This window comes from Plectropomus leopardus, chromosome 8, assembly GCF_008729295.1.
Source record: "Plectropomus leopardus isolate mb chromosome 8, YSFRI_Pleo_2.0, whole genome shotgun sequence".
Classification (NCBI taxonomy): Eukaryota; Metazoa; Chordata; class Actinopteri; order Perciformes; family Serranidae; genus Plectropomus; species Plectropomus leopardus.
Window position 1 is genome coordinate 9,508,686 of NC_056470.1, and position 19,438 is coordinate 9,528,123.

At 38.8% G+C, this 19,438-nt stretch overlaps 1 protein-coding gene across 1 annotated transcript in view; it reads left to right on the forward strand.

Moving 5' to 3' along the window:
* Window positions 1-19,137, forward strand: part of gabrd (gamma-aminobutyric acid type A receptor subunit delta) — a 28,434-nt gene extending 9,297 nt beyond the window's left edge. The window contains exons 2-9 of the mRNA XM_042492137.1: window positions 8,084-8,199; window positions 10,826-10,893; window positions 12,330-12,550; window positions 14,728-14,810; window positions 15,006-15,143; window positions 15,589-15,744; window positions 16,980-17,191; window positions 18,050-19,137. Coding sequence (XP_042348071.1) covers window positions 8,084-8,199; window positions 10,826-10,893; window positions 12,330-12,550; window positions 14,728-14,810; window positions 15,006-15,143; window positions 15,589-15,744; window positions 16,980-17,191; window positions 18,050-18,373 — 1,318 coding nt within the window. The 3' untranslated portion in view covers window positions 18,374-19,137. The remainder of the gene's footprint in view (window positions 1-8,083; window positions 8,200-10,825; window positions 10,894-12,329; window positions 12,551-14,727; window positions 14,811-15,005; window positions 15,144-15,588; window positions 15,745-16,979; window positions 17,192-18,049) is intronic.
* Window positions 19,138-19,438: the final 301 nt, after the last annotated feature.

The following is a 19,438-nucleotide window of genomic DNA, read 5'->3' on the forward strand; positions in this document are numbered from 1 at the left end:
GGTATGTGTACTGCACAGACAGAAAAAAAGATGTGGGTAAACTCTCTACACCACTGCTTCTAATCCCTATTTGTCAGGCTCCAAAAATGTGTGGATTGTACATTTCCTGTAAAACAACCAACACAGAATCGTTCTCTCGCCTGGTCAATGCCCACATCCTTACTGTTGTTACTTGGAGTTAATGAAACACTACATGTATGCACTGTACTATATTCGAATGGAGGTGATAGGGGTGGACGTTGGAAAAATATCCAGGATTTTGACACCAGAATGCCGGGTTTGTGTCGAGACTCCTTGCTCAGGTTAAGGCAACAAAGTGCTTTGGTTAAGGTTAGGGAAAGATCATGATTTTGGTTACATGTTAATAAGAATGGTATAAATAATAAAATAATGCTGTACTCATTATGAGTGGATAATGTAATACAAGACTGCCTTTTTTTGGTGGAAAACAAATGAAATATTTTTCTGATACGTTCAGTATCAAAATTTTTGCGACCTGCCAGGTATGCTATGTTAATTAACAACATTTTGTCATGTTAATAGAAAGTGTTATTCACTCAGCATCATCTTTCCCTCAAAAAGCAAATTTGCTGTTTCAAGTTACACGTTTAGAACATCATTTGTAGGAGTTGGGACTGAAACTCCAAACCTCTAGTTTGTTTTAACACAGCCTTTATTTATAAATCTTTAGTCTCCAAACCAAAGCCAGTATAACCCAGGTGACATCAACAGGGTTATTTTCTCAGAAAACTCCTCTAGAGCCACCGAAGACATTATACATCTGTTGTGAAATATTCATATTAAATGTGTTTGACAGGAACAAAAACACAATGTTAGGAAAATATTTAATAGTTATGTTTAAGTGACTCAGAGCACTTTGTAAAAGTTTGGGAAAGTTAAGGTTTAATATATAAAAAAGTCCACACTGACTTGGCTGGACACGATTTTTAAAATATTAAACCAAAAACATATTTCTCTGATCTTAACCAAGATATTTTAGTAGTGTAAATCTACTGGACTCAGGATGCTAACCCTGGTCTCCAGTGCCAATGTCCTTTGGTGTGTTCACCCAACAGCAACAAGAAGCACTGCCTTGACAAAAAACCATAGTCAGTTTAACATAACCCATTCTGAATTTTGACATTTAAAATATATTCAGCAAAACAATAGAAACATAAAAGTACTTGCATGCATGCATACGCTTATTTAGAGGGCAGGCTCGGCACCAGTCCTTTATCAACTGGTGCACAGTTGTTGTTGTTTCTTTTTTTTTTAAATACCAACCCCCTTTCATGGAAAGAAGTTTGGACAATACCAATATTTCTGAAACCTATTTTTCCCCCATTCCTTTTTTCCAATGGCACACTTTTAATGATGTATTAATTTCCAATTTACCGACATCTTTAACATTTTCCTTTATAAGGCTCAAGGACCTCAAGAATAAGGAAAATTAAAGAGCTAAAGGGTCAATATGAGTACAATTAAATTTCATTTTCAATTCATTGTATCAAGATATAAAAGGCAGAAATGTAATTCATTCATCAAACTTTAATACATCATTTTAAAAAAAGCTAAAGTATGTCACCTCTTGGCCTCCGTATTTAAGTGCCTAATGTGTCAAACTGTAGAGTACTAATGTCGCCTATAAAGCGATCAGTTTGCTGAATGAAAAGCATGTTATTATTCATTGTCACTGTCAGTTAATGCAAAACAGACACAAACAGTCCAACTAATCATATAAATGGAGCAGCTGCCTGTAGATATGCACTACTTATTGATGTTTTATTATGATTTATCCAAATGGATTTTTGCAGTAGTCCTCATCTCACATCGACGCCAGTAAAACAGATTAAACAGTGAGTGTCAGAGTGAGGATCAGGGGACAGGCACTCTGCTCAGGCTCAGGTAACTAGCAGTGTCTCTATATAAAACTAATTAGGCTTGTTAGTGCGTGCGGCACATAACGTTAACAAAAGAAGATGCTATAAATTTGAGAGAGGCTGCTGCTCTTTGTCTCTCCTCTCCTCCGTCTCCACTCTCCCCATCTGTTTAATGTTAGCTCATAAACAGACGGGTGCAGATCCAGGCCTCAGGAGAGACGTTTAATGAAAGCGAAATACAGAAGGAAGAGGAGCGTCTGGAAATACAGCACTTTCTCCACTGTTTATCATGGATGGAGGGGTGAGAAAATAGAAAGGTACAAATGTTTAGTGAATCTCCACAGAGAGCAGTGAAATGCTCCACCTCTTACTTGTCTTTTAACAGCATGCAGTAATATTTCTCTCCCCTTGGAGAGCTGCGTTATGTTTCTGTTTGGCCTTTTGTGGACATTAAAATGCCCTCTCTGGCTGGGAGATCAAGAAATAAATACTTCACATTTTTCTCAAACAACATCAGTTTACAGAGTCAGAGAAATTTGCTCTTCAGATAAGCACTAATAGCAATAATCTATGAGATTTTAAACAAATGCCAAAAAAAAAACCAAAAAAATCAGGGATGCAAGATTAAGTCAGTTGATAAAGCTTTCATATTTTCAGCATCTGCTTAATCTTTTGGAATATAAATCATGGAGTGAAGAAGTGAAGAAGTGACACGCCTGCGATGTGTTTACAATAAACAGGAGAAGAGCTGTGTTGAATAGCCACCAACATACAGTATAAACAAAAGATTGCCTCTGCAGAGAGTCAAAATTCATTGGCAAGATGTCCAAGAAAAAAAAGACGCTGCACTGCCAGTTTTTCGACATAAAGGCTGTAGATTTTGCGGTTGACACAGGGGACACATCACTCTCGTTATTTCATTGCTAACGAGCATTAAAAAAACACCAACAGACAGAATACAGTAGGTGAAAATTTGCACATTTTATCTTCTTTTTTCTTTTTTGTAATATGTCCTGGATGATTTTGTATTTCCTCTTTCTACAGAGATCATATATACTCCTGTCAACCATCAGTACTGTTGCATGTAACACATTAAGGTGAACTGCATTGCCAGGATGAGAGGTGGTACCCTACAGACAGACCTTTAAGATCTTTGGCTCATATTTTCCTTTAAATTGCTTTTTTAAATAAGACATACATTAATAAAATGGGGAGGGGCGGGATTTGGTGCCCCATCTCTGAGTGGCAGTGGCAGCTGCCTATGTTACCTAAAGGAAGACTTGCTGCTGACCAGAATGAAGAAAATTGTTTGACTCTCCAAATTTCCTGGGGGAAGACCCCAGACCACCCTATATGTCCCCCAAATTGTTGAAATGAAGCCCACACTATTGCATAACGGGGGTAAAAAGTTACATTACTGTAATCTGTAACAATCAATACACCTCATACTAGAATAATTGTGGAAAACTGCAACTGGTGGAAGAAATACTAAGATCCTTAGCTCAAGTAAAGAGCAAAAAGAGCAGAAATGCTGCTACAAATAAAAACTCCTGCATTCAAATATTTTCTTCAGTGAAAGTGAAAAAGTATTAGCATCCAAATATACTTAAAGTACCAAAAGTAAAAGTACTCATTATGCACTATTTAGCCCATTGCAGAAAAACATATATTGTATCATTGGATTATAATTACTGATGCATTAAAGAGTTCATCACTTCAGTGTTGCCCCTGGTTAAGGTGGAGCTCATTTTAATGACTTTATATGTTGTTGGATAGCTTAATCTGAATCACGACTAGATCATTTATTAGTTGATTATAATTTTTATGAATAATCAGAATCTGTAAAGTATGTCACTAAACCTATTAAATGCATGTAGTGGAGTACAATATTTGCCTCCAAGATGTGGTGGAGTAGAACAAAAAAGTAGATAAAAAATAGAAACACTTTAAGTACAAGTACCTCAAAATTGTGCTTAAGTAAAGTACTTGAGAAAATGTTCTTATTTACTTTCCATCACTGGACATTACATAGAGTCCAGGCTGTTTGAAGGTAAAGTCAAACAGGAAAAGGCAAGGTTAGTAACTATAGGAATGCTATAAATTTACCGTAAACAGTACAGTGAATTCACTGAGATGGAGCAGGTTCCTGTAAATGAATATAAAGCTAGAGTAAATAGAGTAACGCTGTGGGATTTGTCCCTATAGCAGACACACTCTCTCTCGTCCCTCCACGCGAGGAGGCCTGTTTGACCTTGGTGTGTTAACGGATTTCTTGAAGGAAAAGCTCTTTCTGTCCATATTTAGAAAGTGCCAATTAGTGAAGAAATCCAGGAGTCACACAGTGATTAATTAATTCACTCGGTGCTCCCATTTATTTCAGACATGACAGTGATTGCCAGACTAAAAATACATCTGCCACTGCAAAATGGATTCGCTGAGGAAATGTTAATGACATGGCAGAAATACATTTTTTCTTTTTTTTTCTTCTTTCTACTATTTGTAGAAACAAAGCAGATATTTTTTGGCCCATGTTGTTTATCTGTGGAGGTCAGTTTTCCGTGTAGCTGTGGGCATATTGCTTTGCTCTCTAGGAAGTCGACTTTCTTCAAATGTCAGCGTTATTTCAAAGGTCACTGAATGGCTTCTCATTGATGTCAATAATTATGCCTTCGATCAAGCCCCCATGTGCTCCATTTCCCTGTCAATGCCACCACCGTCCTTTGTGACTCTGAATGTCACTGAAACCTTTTATTTCATTCGGTTTATTTATCGCACGTCAGTCAGCACTTTATGGCACTTTTGCCTCTAACATCTGATTGTGTAACACAGTGTGAAAACATTGATGTGCAAAGCTCGGCATGTGTTGAATGGCAGCATATTGTCTTTCATGACAGGGTGTAACTGACCTGGTTTAAACTCAAACACACAAAGGTCCACACTGTACTGTAGATCTGCATGGTATCTGTATATCTGCATGTCATCTGTTTACAGGCTCACTGTTTTAGAATACAAAACTGCCACCTGGTGGTATCTGAGCTGTGCTGCTCTTCTTTTTAAATCCCACACCGAGACAGGGTCTGTCAGTGTGGGCTCCGGGCCCTCTAGCAGTACCCGAGGGCTTCAGGGGGCCTAAGGGGAGTCCTTTCATACTAGCAAGTAGTTTTAATTTCACTATAATTCCCCTCCTGATGAATTAGAGGAATGGGAAAGGCAAAAGGACTGCTTGAATGGAGGTGCCACTATCCCAAATTAGAGACAGCAATGTAATAAGGTGCTAACTTGAAAGCCTTATTAAATGGGGATATGTAGTCTCCTGAGAAGCTTTTTTTTAATTCCTTTTTTTAAAAAAAAGTAAATAAATAAAAAGGTCTGGAGGCTCGTGGACTGAGGCACAGCAGGATGTTCAGTCTGAGCTGTGTGAAATCTGAAGCTGCTGGTAGATTTGGATCAGCCTCCTTGTGGACAAATGCACATTGTGGAGGCACAAATGACAAAACACACAAAACATGCCAACCAGGCTTTAATCAATGTGGCTTTCGTATGCTGATACAAGTACAGGTATTTGAAAGGATAAAGCTGATGCCTGGTATTTTTGTTGCAACAATCAGCATCAGTCAAATTTGATTATTTTCAATACAAAAATCCCCAACAAATGACAAGTTATATTCATGATAAAAAATAATCATCAATAATTAAATTATTTATTAGATTTATGTGGGAGCACATTCATCATACTCACTAGGACTCAGTATTTATTACATAAATTAAAACAAAGTGTTAATAAAAAAGGACATAGAACCAAGAGCCTGCTTTATCCCAATTCAGTCTCTCTAAATATGTATAGAGGTTGTACACATTTCTTATGAAGAACACTTGGAAGTTTATGGGAGATAAGTGTACTTATGTTTTATTTTCTTGTTCTTGTTTTTTTTTTTGCAAAAATAACCTTCATGAATTCAAATTTTATAGAGTATGACCTGTCAGATGATCATAATAACCCTCCGGTTTGTGTATCAATAAAAATGCAATAAACATTTTGTTGGGTAACGCGCTGGGCACATTTTACGGTTAAAACTTGTTTAAATAAAAACGTGAACCTGCAACATTTTGTCATTTCGTTAGACCTGATTTGGAGATCCCCCCGCTTTATAAAAAGCAAGATTTAGTTTTCTACCCTTTAATGCTTTAGATGACTATGTGTAATGTACAACTGGCTGCTTGAAAAACCCGCTGTACACTGTTGTTCACTGTATCCTCAAACAAAGTATACAATATGATACTTTTGATCTCTGACAAAAAGTTGTGTACGCTGTTTGTATGATTTCTCACAAGCGCCCTCACCTTTTAGGCTTAGGAGGTCTGGGTGTCACGTTACATTACTTAATGTGACTTAACATGCTGACATGACTGACTTTTGGTTTAATATGTGACACATACCCCTGTCTCCTGGGTCAAAGGCCTGTGTTTGTTTGACCCATCCACCAGCCTGATGTTCTTTTTGTTGTGTATACTATGTAACTTGACTTCCTCCTTTGCTCCTATCATATAACAGCAGACAGCCTGCAGTACACAGATCACATGATCACAGCCTCTTCGCTCACAATAACGTGACTTATATACAAATAATAGTACATTACTTTTCATAGATACAAGTGAATAAGGATAGCATGATCAGTTAGAAACTAGCTGGGACACGTATTTCCTTCAGGAGTTAAAGGGGATGAAAACAGAGCTAAATGTGAATAAAGAGGAGAAGAATATAAGCTCTGCATCAAACAAATGCTTATAATACTTGCATGTTTTGTAAAGAAAGAAAATCTTCACATATAAACTCAACTTTTATGATTATTTTTTTTAAAAGTTAAATGCTCGGCAGAAATAAAACGCTATAAACGAACACCACCTTGTTTTGGTGTATACCATACCTCTGTATCTGTCTCATTTAGCCCCTTGTTAGTAACTATCTTCTTGAAGACACGTAAAGGATTCAATTTCACGAGTTGGGTATTTACAGATGTATTTTATGTTTTTTAACATAACGTGAAAACCTTAACCACAGACCTTCAGGCATCAAACCAAAAACCCATTCAAAAAACCCACCGACCGAGACGAGGAAAAGGGACAACTAACAAGCTTACTCATTTCTGGGTTTTAGAACTGGGTTTCACCACTCTATTGGACTTACAACTGTCAAGAAGACAGAAACGCAGCTCCAAGTAAATGCTAATTTGCTTTGTGTGTACTGGATATGTTGATAGGCAAGTAGTTCAGGCTTGGGTGATATCACAGTGGTATGGTATGCCAAGGTATTTAGAAATCCTGATGGTATGAGTGGTAGGGATAACATTACAGGACTGTATACAGCTGTCGAGCAGCAGCAAAATCAGACGGTGGGGGAAAACAGCATATTTTCAGATCTAACTTTGTAAATGAAGGGCATTTCGATAAAATCAGAGCTTGTGAATGTTGAAACAGTGAACTAACTAACTAAATGACTAACTTAGTTTTATTTTGTTTGTGTTGAGTTTGAATAAAGTCTGTTTTACAATGAGTTAACAAGGCAGTTTAACTAGTCTTAGTTTGGTGAAAAAGAAACGCCATACACAAATACCATCAAAATACCTTCTGTATACCCCAGTGAAATTTCAAGAAAGTATGAATGTATGAAAGACTAGATACCACCATAGCCTAACGTAGTTACAGACATTTGCCCCAGCAAGTTTACAAAGTGTAAGTGTTGTGATTACAGCCACTTTTGCTGCCTGCAAGTGGCAAAAAAGAAAAATAGTTGTACAGCTATGAAGGACTGCCCGATGACTGCACTGTAATAGTCAATTAACTATTTGTTTTCACTTGAAAAAGTCAAGTGTTCTGGCTGCCCTTAAGTTGAGGTAATTTTGTAATGATTCAACTTCTCAAATTCAGTCAACTTAAAAATTCAAGGCAGCACAGACGCTGACATTTTTAAGTTAAAATAAAACGTTTCTTTTTACAGGGTGGCTTTATCACATTTTTTCCCTAAAGATCAGGTCCTGCAGTCACCAGAAACGTCTTCCAACAGCCATCATTGTCTCACAATCAGGGCTTTGTCTTTATATGTGTGCTCCTGACTGTATCGGAGGCTCTGCCAGGCTCTCCTGTGGACACATGCTGTGGCTGGACGACCCCTGAAGGCTGCTGTATTTGCTGTTTGTCTCCTTTAGGGCCATGCTGAGTGACATTGGGGACTATGTAGGTACAGACATTGAAATATCCTGGTTACCTAATCTGGATGATTTAATGAAGGGCTATGCCAGAAATTTTCGCCCTGGGATAGGAGGTGAGTATGAGATCTACTGCTCGTGGCGTTGGGTTGCATTTCACCCCCTCACATTTACAGCCATCCTTAGCATCACCCACCCCGAGTTATAGCAACGTGGACGTTCACATTTCATTTTCCAATTCCATTATCCTGAGAGGTGTCTTTGTTTTTCTTTTTCATGTACCACATTAGAACGAAGCTGTATTTGCCTCATGTAAATACCTGCTTTGACCGGTAAATCATTTATTAAGGACACAATAAAAAGGGGGAAGGAGAAGCTTTGCTTAGGGGATTATGGAGGACGATGTCCTTCAAGGACGAGAGGGAGACGGGTGGTGCAAACAATAAGCACCCACTCTAGAGCCTTTGCTAAGAATGGCTGCAAGATGTGAAACATCCAATGACCACAGCGATAGATTTCTCAATCTCACAGCTTAACTCAGCTGAGCAAAGGTGAAAATGTGGAGCCAGCGCATCGTTATCACCACACACTGCGCTGTGCACAGCACGCCTACACACACACCATCATAACACAGCATCATGTGGTGACTGCATCTCTATTGATGTAACGTCGTAATGCGCTGAAAATGAAAGCTAAAAGGAAGTGCTGTTTGTGACCATTGAGGAATCATGTTTGCTTTTGGGGGTAATTCCCTTCATTCAACTGCAATCTCATATCCTTTTAGTATGGAGTTATATTCATGGCATTAAACAATCAAATCAAAATGAAACTTACACAAATAATAAAAAAAAGATTCATATGTTCTGGCATCTTGAAAATGAGATAACATCCACAAATATGATTTAAAGAATATCAACATGATGTGAGGTGATGCACAAATTAAAACAAAGAAAAACAACAATCTTTAAAACTAATTATTTTGGTTATAAAAGTACAAACAAAATTTGTGAATCACATTTTTTGCTTGAGCAACATACATAAGGAATATGTATTTATTATTATTAATTGTTTTACCAACCTCGCTGGGGGAATTTGAAAAATCCCCCAAAATGTGTATAATTTGTTTTTTGTAGATTAAAAAAAATCTTATTTGTGAAACAAAGCATTTGTTTGTACTTTACAAAAAGGATTTCTGAATCCCATTGTATTTTTTAAAACATCTTACATAACATTAATTTTCATGACATCCTAATTAATTTGCATTATTTAATTTTGAGGCTTTTGTCCGAAGAGAATTTCTACATTATTACATTTTATGCCTCCCTAACAAACAATGAAGACCGTACTGAACGCTACAATGCTATAGTGACTAAGACAGCTTCACTGACTGCAAGTTTTAAAACAAACAAACACATACAAGTAGACAAAACAAATCACCAGTTTTGAGCTCTCTTGGCCACCGTATATATTAGTAATTAGTTCTAGCATGATTTCTAGAGTTAAAAACATATTTGTGGATGTTATTTTTTACAAATGCAACTTCATTGCATTTGTTCATACTTAAAGGTCCAGTGTGTAGGATTAAGTGGCATCTGGTGGTGAGGTTGCAGAACCGAAACTTTACTGTGTACCAAGACTGCAGAAGAAATTTGGTGGTGGCCCCAACAACGCCAATGGCCACATCTAGGGCCAATGTTTGGTTTGTCTGTTCAAGGCTACTGTAGAAACAACATGGTGGATTCCATGGAAGAGACCTGATATGTATATTAAGCTCATTCTAAGGTAACAAAAACACACCAATTTTTATTTCAGCTGATTATAAACAAATGAAAACATAGTTTTAAATATTATATACCAGTCTTTCCATTAGATGCCCCTAAATCCTACACTCTGGACTTTTAACACATTTGTGAATCTTACTGTATTTGTGTAATTTTCATGGTATGCATTTGAAAATCAACGCCACATTTACATTATAGTATTGTTATTGTAAGACTGTTCGCTGCAAACTGTTCTATTTTATTATAAGTGAAAAAAACATTTGTATGTAGTGTATGTATTACAAGCGCATTAATAATCTGTGCAGAATCACAGCACACTACAGTGTAAAACACGACTGTTGTTACATCAGGTGAAACCCTCTTCAGTCCTGCTGACCTTGGCATGCAATAAACATACCATTGTAAATCACCTCACGCTATACATCAAATGTATGACCAACAGAACACGATTTGCTAGAAATTGTTATGGGAAGGTGTTGAATGGTGGGGAATGTTGATGTATGATTCCTTAATGTTCAGTATAAATAGCCTTTCTGCTCTGCATCAGTGAGCTCCCCTGTAGTTTCTGCCCTCCAGCATCTGATCACAGAGGCACACTCCATACTAATCATATGGCAAACTGTTGGGTTAAAATGCTACTGTGTGTGTGTGTGTGTGTGTGTGTGTGTGTGTGTGTGTGTGTGTGTGTGTGAATGTTGGCAGAGGCTCACTCTGTGCGAGTCCATGAAAGCCCAGCGCTGTTCATGAATGCCCACAGTGTGATGTGCCACTTAGCATGGTTAAACTGGATAATGCTTAATCTCTATGCACTGTAGGAGTGTTTGAGATGTGGGAGGATGGTGAGTGGGAGGGAAACAGATGGCTGAGGATGGGTTAAGAATGAACAGAGAAGGTGTGTGTGTGTGTGTGTGTGTGTTTTGGGGGGCAGGTTTGCTTTCTTTTCTCACTTCTCCCCCCGCAGGTCCACCTGTGAACGTGGCCATGGCTATCGAGGTGGCCAGCATCGACCACATCTCCGAAGCCAACATGGTAAAGTACACAGTACAGTCACCTTCTCGTTTCCTCTACACTGAGATTCTTTATCATCCCTCAACTTCACTGTTGCGGCAAAGATCAAAGATTTGCGATTTGCATAATCCCGATTTATCCCACTTGAGGGTTTGAAAGTACTCAGTGTGAACATGTGTGACACACTGGCTGAGTTGTAAGATAATTTGATATTTCCAAGGATTTTGTAGCATCAGAACCAAAAGTACTGGGAAGATGTTTGTGACTCTGAATTGTTTTTTTCAAAATAAATAAATCTTTTCTTTGCCTCAGCGGTTGAAAATCCACCTACAAATACACAATGTACAGAGCCCCTAAAAACCCAAAAGGCGATACCTTTTAGAAAATATTTTATCTTGTGAATACAAGTTAATTAAATTGTGTGCAACAGTTACCTTATTATCTTTTGAGCATAAGATAATTAACTTGGCACTTTAGGGGCTCCGTAACATTCCAATAAAGGCTCACCGAAATGTTTTTTTATGAATACAGATGAGTAGGTTGGATTCAAATATACCGTAGTTATCAAACATATATCCATATTGATTTTAAATGCCAAGAACTGGTGAATTATTTTGGACAATATATTGAATTTAGATTACATACATTAACATATCTAGACTTACTTTTTAATCATAAGGGGGAATATCCCTTTAATCATAAAGTAAACAGACTTAAAAATAGTTATAATGAAAGAAATGCACAATATTTTTAAACATTTCAGTTAATCTTCTCTAAATTAGGTGGTATTTATTAAACCTGCTCTTGCAAACTAAATTAAAGAGAATCCAATTTGTGCTCACAATTGTTAAATCTACATCAAATTGCAGTAATTAAAGGTGCACTCCAGCAGTTTAACATGGCGGTCACACTAATTAGTTAGACTTGTCAAAATCATCACAGCAGTAGCTGAGATATTCTGACTCGTATAGGTCAAGCTCCCACATCCCATAATGCATTGTTGTTTTTTAGAGCTGACAAAAACTATTTCAGGGCCACAAACACAAAAAAACAAATGAACAAAAAACAACAGCAACAAAATATAATTTAAATGTTTTCACAGTCGGGAAAGTACTGCTTGTTACTAAACTCATCTCCATGTGAAGTTGTAGTTTAAGTTTTATTTGTATTTAATTCTGTAATTATTGACTTTAGTCTATCTAACATTAACCCACAGAAATTTGCATTCTGTTTTATATTAGTAATAAGAAATAAACATATATTCTACTCCATGTAAAGCATCTTTGAAAAATTCTATATTACAAATAAAAAGTGAATTTTATAAAAAAAATAGATCCTGTTTTCATAACACAGCAGCTTTAGAGATGTCTGTTTTCTTTCTTTTTTTTAAAGTTTGTTTCTCCATGCCTGTGACTCAGCTCGTATGTTCGTGTTTGTACGTATGTTGTTCCTGACAGGAATACACCATGACCGTGTTTCTGCGACAGAGCTGGCACGATGACCGCCTGTCCTACAATCACACCAACAAGACGCTGGGGTTGGACAGCCGATTTGTGGACAAGCTGTGGCTGCCCGACACCTTCATCGTCAATGCCAAATCTGCTTGGTTCCACGATGTCACTGTGGAAAATAAGCTGATCCGCCTGCAGCCAAATGGAGTCATTCTCTACAGCAGCCGGTACGAGCAAACAGATTATTGTCTCTGCTAGTCACACAACACAACCAATGAGACAGCATGAATCTGGGTGCTGTGATGGTGACCTTTTTCTTTATTTGGGGAAGTTTTTGCTTGTTTCAGATTTTCTACCTTTTTTTTTTTCACTCCTGCCTTCAAAAACCTCAGACATTTGAGAGCACAGACATCTTTTTATTTGCTGTCTTTGGGAATGAAAATCCCTCATTATCCATACCATGATCTAAGAGTAAACAGTTTTCTCTGTGGTAACTTCATAAGCTTAAAAAAAAAAAAGCTCTGGTATGGTGTGATGTGCTTGTACAAGACTGATGCAAATAGACGGGGGAGGTAGGGAAATATGGAAAGGTGAAAGTAAAGGTAAAAGCAGATCGAGGTGAATCATCAAAAGCGCTAAATTGGGCGTTACTGTCGGTGTGTTGGCAGAATCCATGAAGTTTTAAACAAAACCATTCTACTGCTATGTTAAAACAAAAAAATCTTCCAACCTAAAACACAATCTATGTCCTTTGTCATTTCCTTTCCAAACAATTCATATGTGTTGTCTCATCTGCCACCTCAATTGGCAGAATGAAACTGTCTGTCAGTGCCTTCCCAAACTGCTACAAATAACAAAAAAGATCCATATGATGATTTTTGGATCTCCATCTCTATGATTATGGTAGTAAAGGTTATAGAACAATTTTAGTTATAATTAGAAACCAAGGATCACATTTGGTAGGGGGCAGGATGCAGTTCTGCACTTTGCGTCCAACCCCAAAAATCTTTCCATATACAGGTTTAAGTGTTTGAAAAACTGACCAATGCCGTCATATTTCTGGATAGTAAAAATTTTGACTAAAGTGGTGCTATTTTGGTTATCATAGATTCATAGTTGTATTTAAGGTTTCTACTAGAAGATGTTTACATGCTTTAATGGTCAAAAATTACTTTATTTTCCTCTTACTGTCTGTGCTACACCTGTATTTATTCACCCTCTGTCTAAAACACATTTTGCCACATTTCGCTTCAAGGACCCTCCCAATAGCTGTGTTTACATGCACACCTTTTCTCAATCTGACTGAAATCAATCTGATTTAAGATTTTGGATCAGCTGTTTACATGCATTGTCCTCTAACATGATCTGGTGTTTACATGCACTGACGCATGTAAACGCAGCAGCTGTCTGACATGCACAAAAATCATGACAGGGCTGCCAGCTCTCTCATTGACCATGATACACACGCAAGTGACACTTTTCTCACACTCTCACAACACAATTGCATTCTCTCAAGTGAAAAATAAATAACATAACTTCTGCCAGCAGCACAGCGCTTTCTCCCTCTTCTTTCATGTGCCGAGTGAGGAATGAGTGAGTTACTATAGTTACAAGGTCGCTCAAGTGGCTTGAGCTGCTCCAGCATCTTGTCTGTCTTAAAGATCTGTCAGAAAATCCATTTTAAAGTTTGGATGGGCTACGGGGGGGTGTTCAGTATGACAGCTGTTCATGTAATATAGCAAGCGAAAGGAGCTAATGATGGATCAAAAATGTGCAACAACATTTTTGCCTTCATTTTGCCAACATATCATGCAAAGCCACAGATTGTACTGCATTAACTTGCAGTGAGCTGGAAATTCACCACTTCCAAGCAGAGGAGAGAAGATTATGTCATTTCAGAGCCTCGGGGTGCAAAGTCTCTCCTCCTCTGTGCTGCTGCATCATGTCCCTGCAACTGCTTGTACCGAAGAGCAGCGTGAAAACTAAGAGCGCTCACTCTGCAGCAAATATGGGGACAGAAAACTCCAGAGAAGTTCACTGCACACCACGCTGACTAGCAAAAACAAAAATACTGCTCGTATTGAAGCAATCTCAGGTAACTGAGGGGTCTCTGACTGTTGATTTGAAAATCCAACTTTCAAGGGCCAATCTGTTGGCAAAAAAAAAAGAAAAAGAAAAAGAAAAGTGGCCATTTAACTTTATCACAATATGTCAGTGTTGTCTAGATTATTTTTGCTTCCCCAAACTGGCCAGACAACTTGTCTATTTATTGGTGCATTTTTCACCTACTTATTTTAAAAGCATCTCATATAAAGTACTGACTCATGTTAATCAGTTGACTTGTTTAGAGACAACTATAAACGTGTGCATTAAGTTTCAATGAACAGGGCTATTTTGTTCCCAGAATCACTTCGACGGTGGCGTGTGATATGGACCTGACCAAGTATCCCATGGATGAACAGGAGTGTATGCTGGACCTGGAGAGCTGTAAGTTAGGATTCACATAACGTCTTTTCCTTCACACATTCATGGAAAAAACTTCCTTTTTGATTTCTCTCGATGTCTATGCCAAACTTAAGTGACACCAAGGAAAATGTTAAAGTGTTACATGTTTTCTCAATGAATACTGCATCTTTTCCGGCTGATAAAAATGTCTTGTTGTCATCCTCTTTTGCATTCTAGATGGATACTCCTCAGAGGACATTGTGTACCACTGGTCGGAGAGTCAAAGACACATCCACGGCCTGGACAAACTGGAGCTCTCCCAGTTCACTATCACAGACTATCGGTTTGTCACCGAGATGATGAACTTCAAATCTGGTAAGCATCCATCTTGTTTTCCTCTGTTTTGCTTGTTGTCAAGTTTAGTTCCAGCAGAGTCAGTTTGAAAGCTCTCTGCATGCGAGTGAGCATCTTATGCAGTGTGAACTATTTTAGGTTTTGGACTTGGCTCGCCGCTTGTGTTGGAAGACTCAGCGAGATGTGTTTTTTTTTTAACTTCAGGCACTGCTGTGGTTATATTCTATGCATAGAAGGAATGGATCAAGTCACTGCTGAGCCAGGCAGGAGGGTTTGGGAGATGATATGAGGTGCTGCTGGGAAAATGTAGTTTGCAATACTTCTTTATGTCTCACACCTTGATGCTTTGCCACCAGGGGCACGAGTGAGCAGATGTGTCTGTGAATTACAACTGGATATTTTCATAATGGGTAATTAGCTTCTTCAGTAAAGCAATTAAACACAGTGTCTGTCTTCTGCTTCCCAGCGGGACGATTTCCAAGACTCAGCCTTCGCTTCGAGCTGAGACGTAATAGAGGCGTCTACATCATCCAGTCATATATGCCTTCAATACTACTGGTTGCCATGTCCTGGGTGTCCTTTTGGATTAGCCAATCAGCAGTCCCTGCTCGTGTATCCTTAGGTTGGTATCAGTTTTAAAAAGTTGGTGTTTTATCATTTGTAAAGGTTGAACTAAGAGGTCTTAATATTTTATTGTAATAAATTGATGCAGCTTGCTAAGGCGAATATTAAAGTTTTAGTTACAAGACTACAAATCTAAAGTTATGAGTAGATGAGTAAAAGGAAAAATACTGAACTACACTGACAATTTTACTCTTCCACTGTTAGGGCTACAAATGTAAAGTGCATCCCAGTATTAGCACTAAAGGAAAGTCAAAATGCCTAAAACTTTTTGGTTTTCATAGCAATTTGACATTTAAATAATGACAGATTTTATGTTGACCTCTTGCGCTAAGGATGGCACTAGTAGAAAGCTCATTAAACATAAGGGACAAAATATCCTTTGTAAATTCCTTGGACATTGATATCCCCCCCAAATTAAAAATGCATATTTTTCCTCTTACCTGTTGTGCTATTTATCAATCTAGATTATTTGGTGTAAATTGCTGTGTGTCAAGATATATATGATGTATTGGCAGTAGAAATGTTTGCCTTCTCTCCAGTATAATGGAACTACACGGCACTTGGCTTGTGTGATGTAGGAGCTATTTTCTTTCTACAGAACTACATCTGCCAACTGTATCACTGCGCAGAAGGAAGCGTGCATTGGCTCATTCTTGTGCTGGTGTCAGATTAGTGATGTCACCAGAATAGATACTTTGGTACCAAGTCATTACTGTCATGTGGCTGTACTTGTTTTCTGCAGTACTGTAGGTACTGATGTTAACCCAACACTCTGCAACTCACACCAAAACAAGATTAGCTATATAAAGTAGAAGTAGAAATTTGGGCTTGACAAATAGCCACATGTTACTGAGACCGACTACCAACCAAGGCTGCTTGCTAAAAAACATTATCCAGTAAATGCTGTTCCCTTCCTGTAGAATGAAACGTCATTTACTCTTAAACTGTGATGATGATGATGATGATGATCACCACTATAATCAGGTAAAGTCTTCAGGCTTTATTGGACTGTAAAGGAAGACTAAAATGTAGCTGAAAATGCCAGATAAATGTCAAATGAAAATCGGGCTGCTAAACAGTTCATATTGGTTACCAGTTCACAGCCTGTTTGGCCTGTTAATGAGACCAAGAGCCTGCGGCCATGTTAGCGGCTCTGTCTTGTGCTGTATCTTTATCACGGCTAAAAACCCACAGAGCCTTAATCTGCACTTTGTGCCCGTGTTCTCTGCACAGGGATCACGACTGTTCTCACCATGACAACTCTGATGGTGAGCGCCCGCTCCTCCCTGCCTCGAGCGTCAGCCATCAAGGCGTTAGACGTCTACTTCTGGATCTGCTACGTGTTTGTGTTCGCAGCACTCATTGAGTATGCCTTCGCTCACTACAACGCTGACTACCGACTCAAAGAGAAGGCCAAGGTGAAGGCCAACAAGCTCAGCTCTGAGGTGAGAAAATTATTCCCATCATGCACTCCCATCAGCCAATAACAATGTGCTTGTAGGGCTATAGGGAGGTGTTGTAAGTAATGAGCATGCCTCTCAAACATAGACCTGGGCTGGGCCTCAAACTCTGGTGTTGACATTCATCCCACTGACCTTCAGCAAGATAATGAATCTCTATGGAGCTTAATGGGAAAATAGAAGGTTTCCCTTCAGGGAGTAATAGGGATCCTCATCATGCTGTCTGTTTGTTTTGCTGCTGATATACATCATCATACAACTGAGGTATATCTTAAGAATGGAGGTGGTACGTTTTGTCCGTATATGTTGTCAACCTTTAAATGAAAAAAGCACAGGTTTTTTTGATAATCTAGATGAAGGACTCTGTAATCTGCTGGGTTTCAGGAGCAGCTCCATGCAGTTCTGGGCTGCAGGGTTTCTTCATCAAAATAAAGTGGTTGGGTTCAATGTAGAAGTTACAAATCAAGTTTTTAGATTTGAAAAATACAAAAAAATAAATACTGAGCACTTCTATGATAAAGTAAAAGGTGTAAAAATGCCACGTCATCCAGTAACACAGTGCAAACTTGAAAGTGCACTCAGAGTTCAGATCTCGGTCAGGTGACTAAGCAGCTGCCCAGCTGATCGCTGCCTCTCTAGACAATTCTTTTATTTCCAGCAGAAACAATTAAGCGCATTCCAGTTTTTCTGGACCTACACAACTAGTCCACTAGGACGCTAAAAGAAAAACTGTCATTTTTGCCTGATTTGTCAAATATTTTACACTGAATGACTCAAAACTGCATTCTAACATGTAAAACCTTCAGAAAGTGCTTACAAGCTTCTCTTCCTATCTCCCTACAGTCCATTGTGAAGAACGGTAAACAGGCTATGGTTCTGTTTTCCCTGTCGGTCACCGGTATGAACCAGGGCGTGATGATTTCTAACCGCCACGGGCGGCCCCAGCGCTCCAGCACCGAAATCCCCGGGGAGGGCGGCGGCGAGGAGGCCGAGCCGAGGAGGAGAAGGTCCAGGCAGGCGGAGGAGAGCACGGAGGAGAAAAAGTGCTGTTCTAAGTGCGTCTGCAAACCCATTGATGCCGACACCATTGACATCTACGCCAGGGCCGTGTTCCCTTTCACTTTTGCGGTGGTGAACGTGATCTACTGGGTGGCGTACACCATGTGAAGCGGAGGCAGCAGCTCTGTGCGAATGGCTGCCATCCAGGGCTGTATATAAGAAACTGCTGGAGTTGTGCCACTTCGATGCTGGCAGACTGGTGCAGCTGAAATATACTGCAGGCCTCAGTTAGGTAAAAAAAAACAAAAAAAAAAAAACAACTTCAGAAGAAATGAAGTGTTACGGCCTGTGAATATGGAAATATGGAAATATGGCAATTAATGGAAATAGTTGAGTTTAAGAAGTGTTAACAGGACTTAATATATTTAAATACAAACACAGAAATGTGCTGTAAAGAGGCGAAGGACTGTGATGCCTGACGGAGGTTCACATACACAGTGAATACAGTTTAGCCAACAATCCAGATTTCCACGTTATCCTGTTATATGAACAATGTAAACACAGGAAACAAAAACAAAATATCCTGCCTGAACACCTGCAGTACTGACCATAAGCTCACATCTCTCAAATACCAACAAGCATAGTTAGCTTTACTAACACAAAGCAACAATCTGGAGTGAACTGCCTGTTATCTGGAAAAGCAAAAAGCGCCGCCCAAACTAGAGGATAAGAAGATGAGGTGTACTACTATTCTGCATGGCTGATAACTCACTCACCCTCCTCCCGCGCCATCACCACCCCCTCTTTTCCTCTCTCTCCTTTGGTCCTCCACCCATTTTTTTTCAAATCATTTTTCGTTCACGACACCGTCTGGGGTGTCTTATCTCCTTCTGCCAGTTCTGCCTGTTTCCTCACCATTAAAGGACTTCCTCCACCACCTGTGTGTGTCTCTCTCTCCTGCCTTCAGATGGTCACTTGAACCGAAAATCCAAATGCTTGTTGGGTGGGATTAAAAGAAAAGAATGCTGAAATCCCTTCAGGCAAATTTGTCAAAATATTTGCTGTAGTGATTATTAAAAAAGGGCTCTAATTTTAAGGATTATGAATAATTGACTTGCATGTCCAAGTGTCAGAGGTCAAGAATTGCGTTCTATGAATAATTTAAAATCTGTCCGTCCTTCCTTCCGTCTGTCCTTTGTCTGAACTTGGAAATTGATTTCAGGAAAGTTAGGG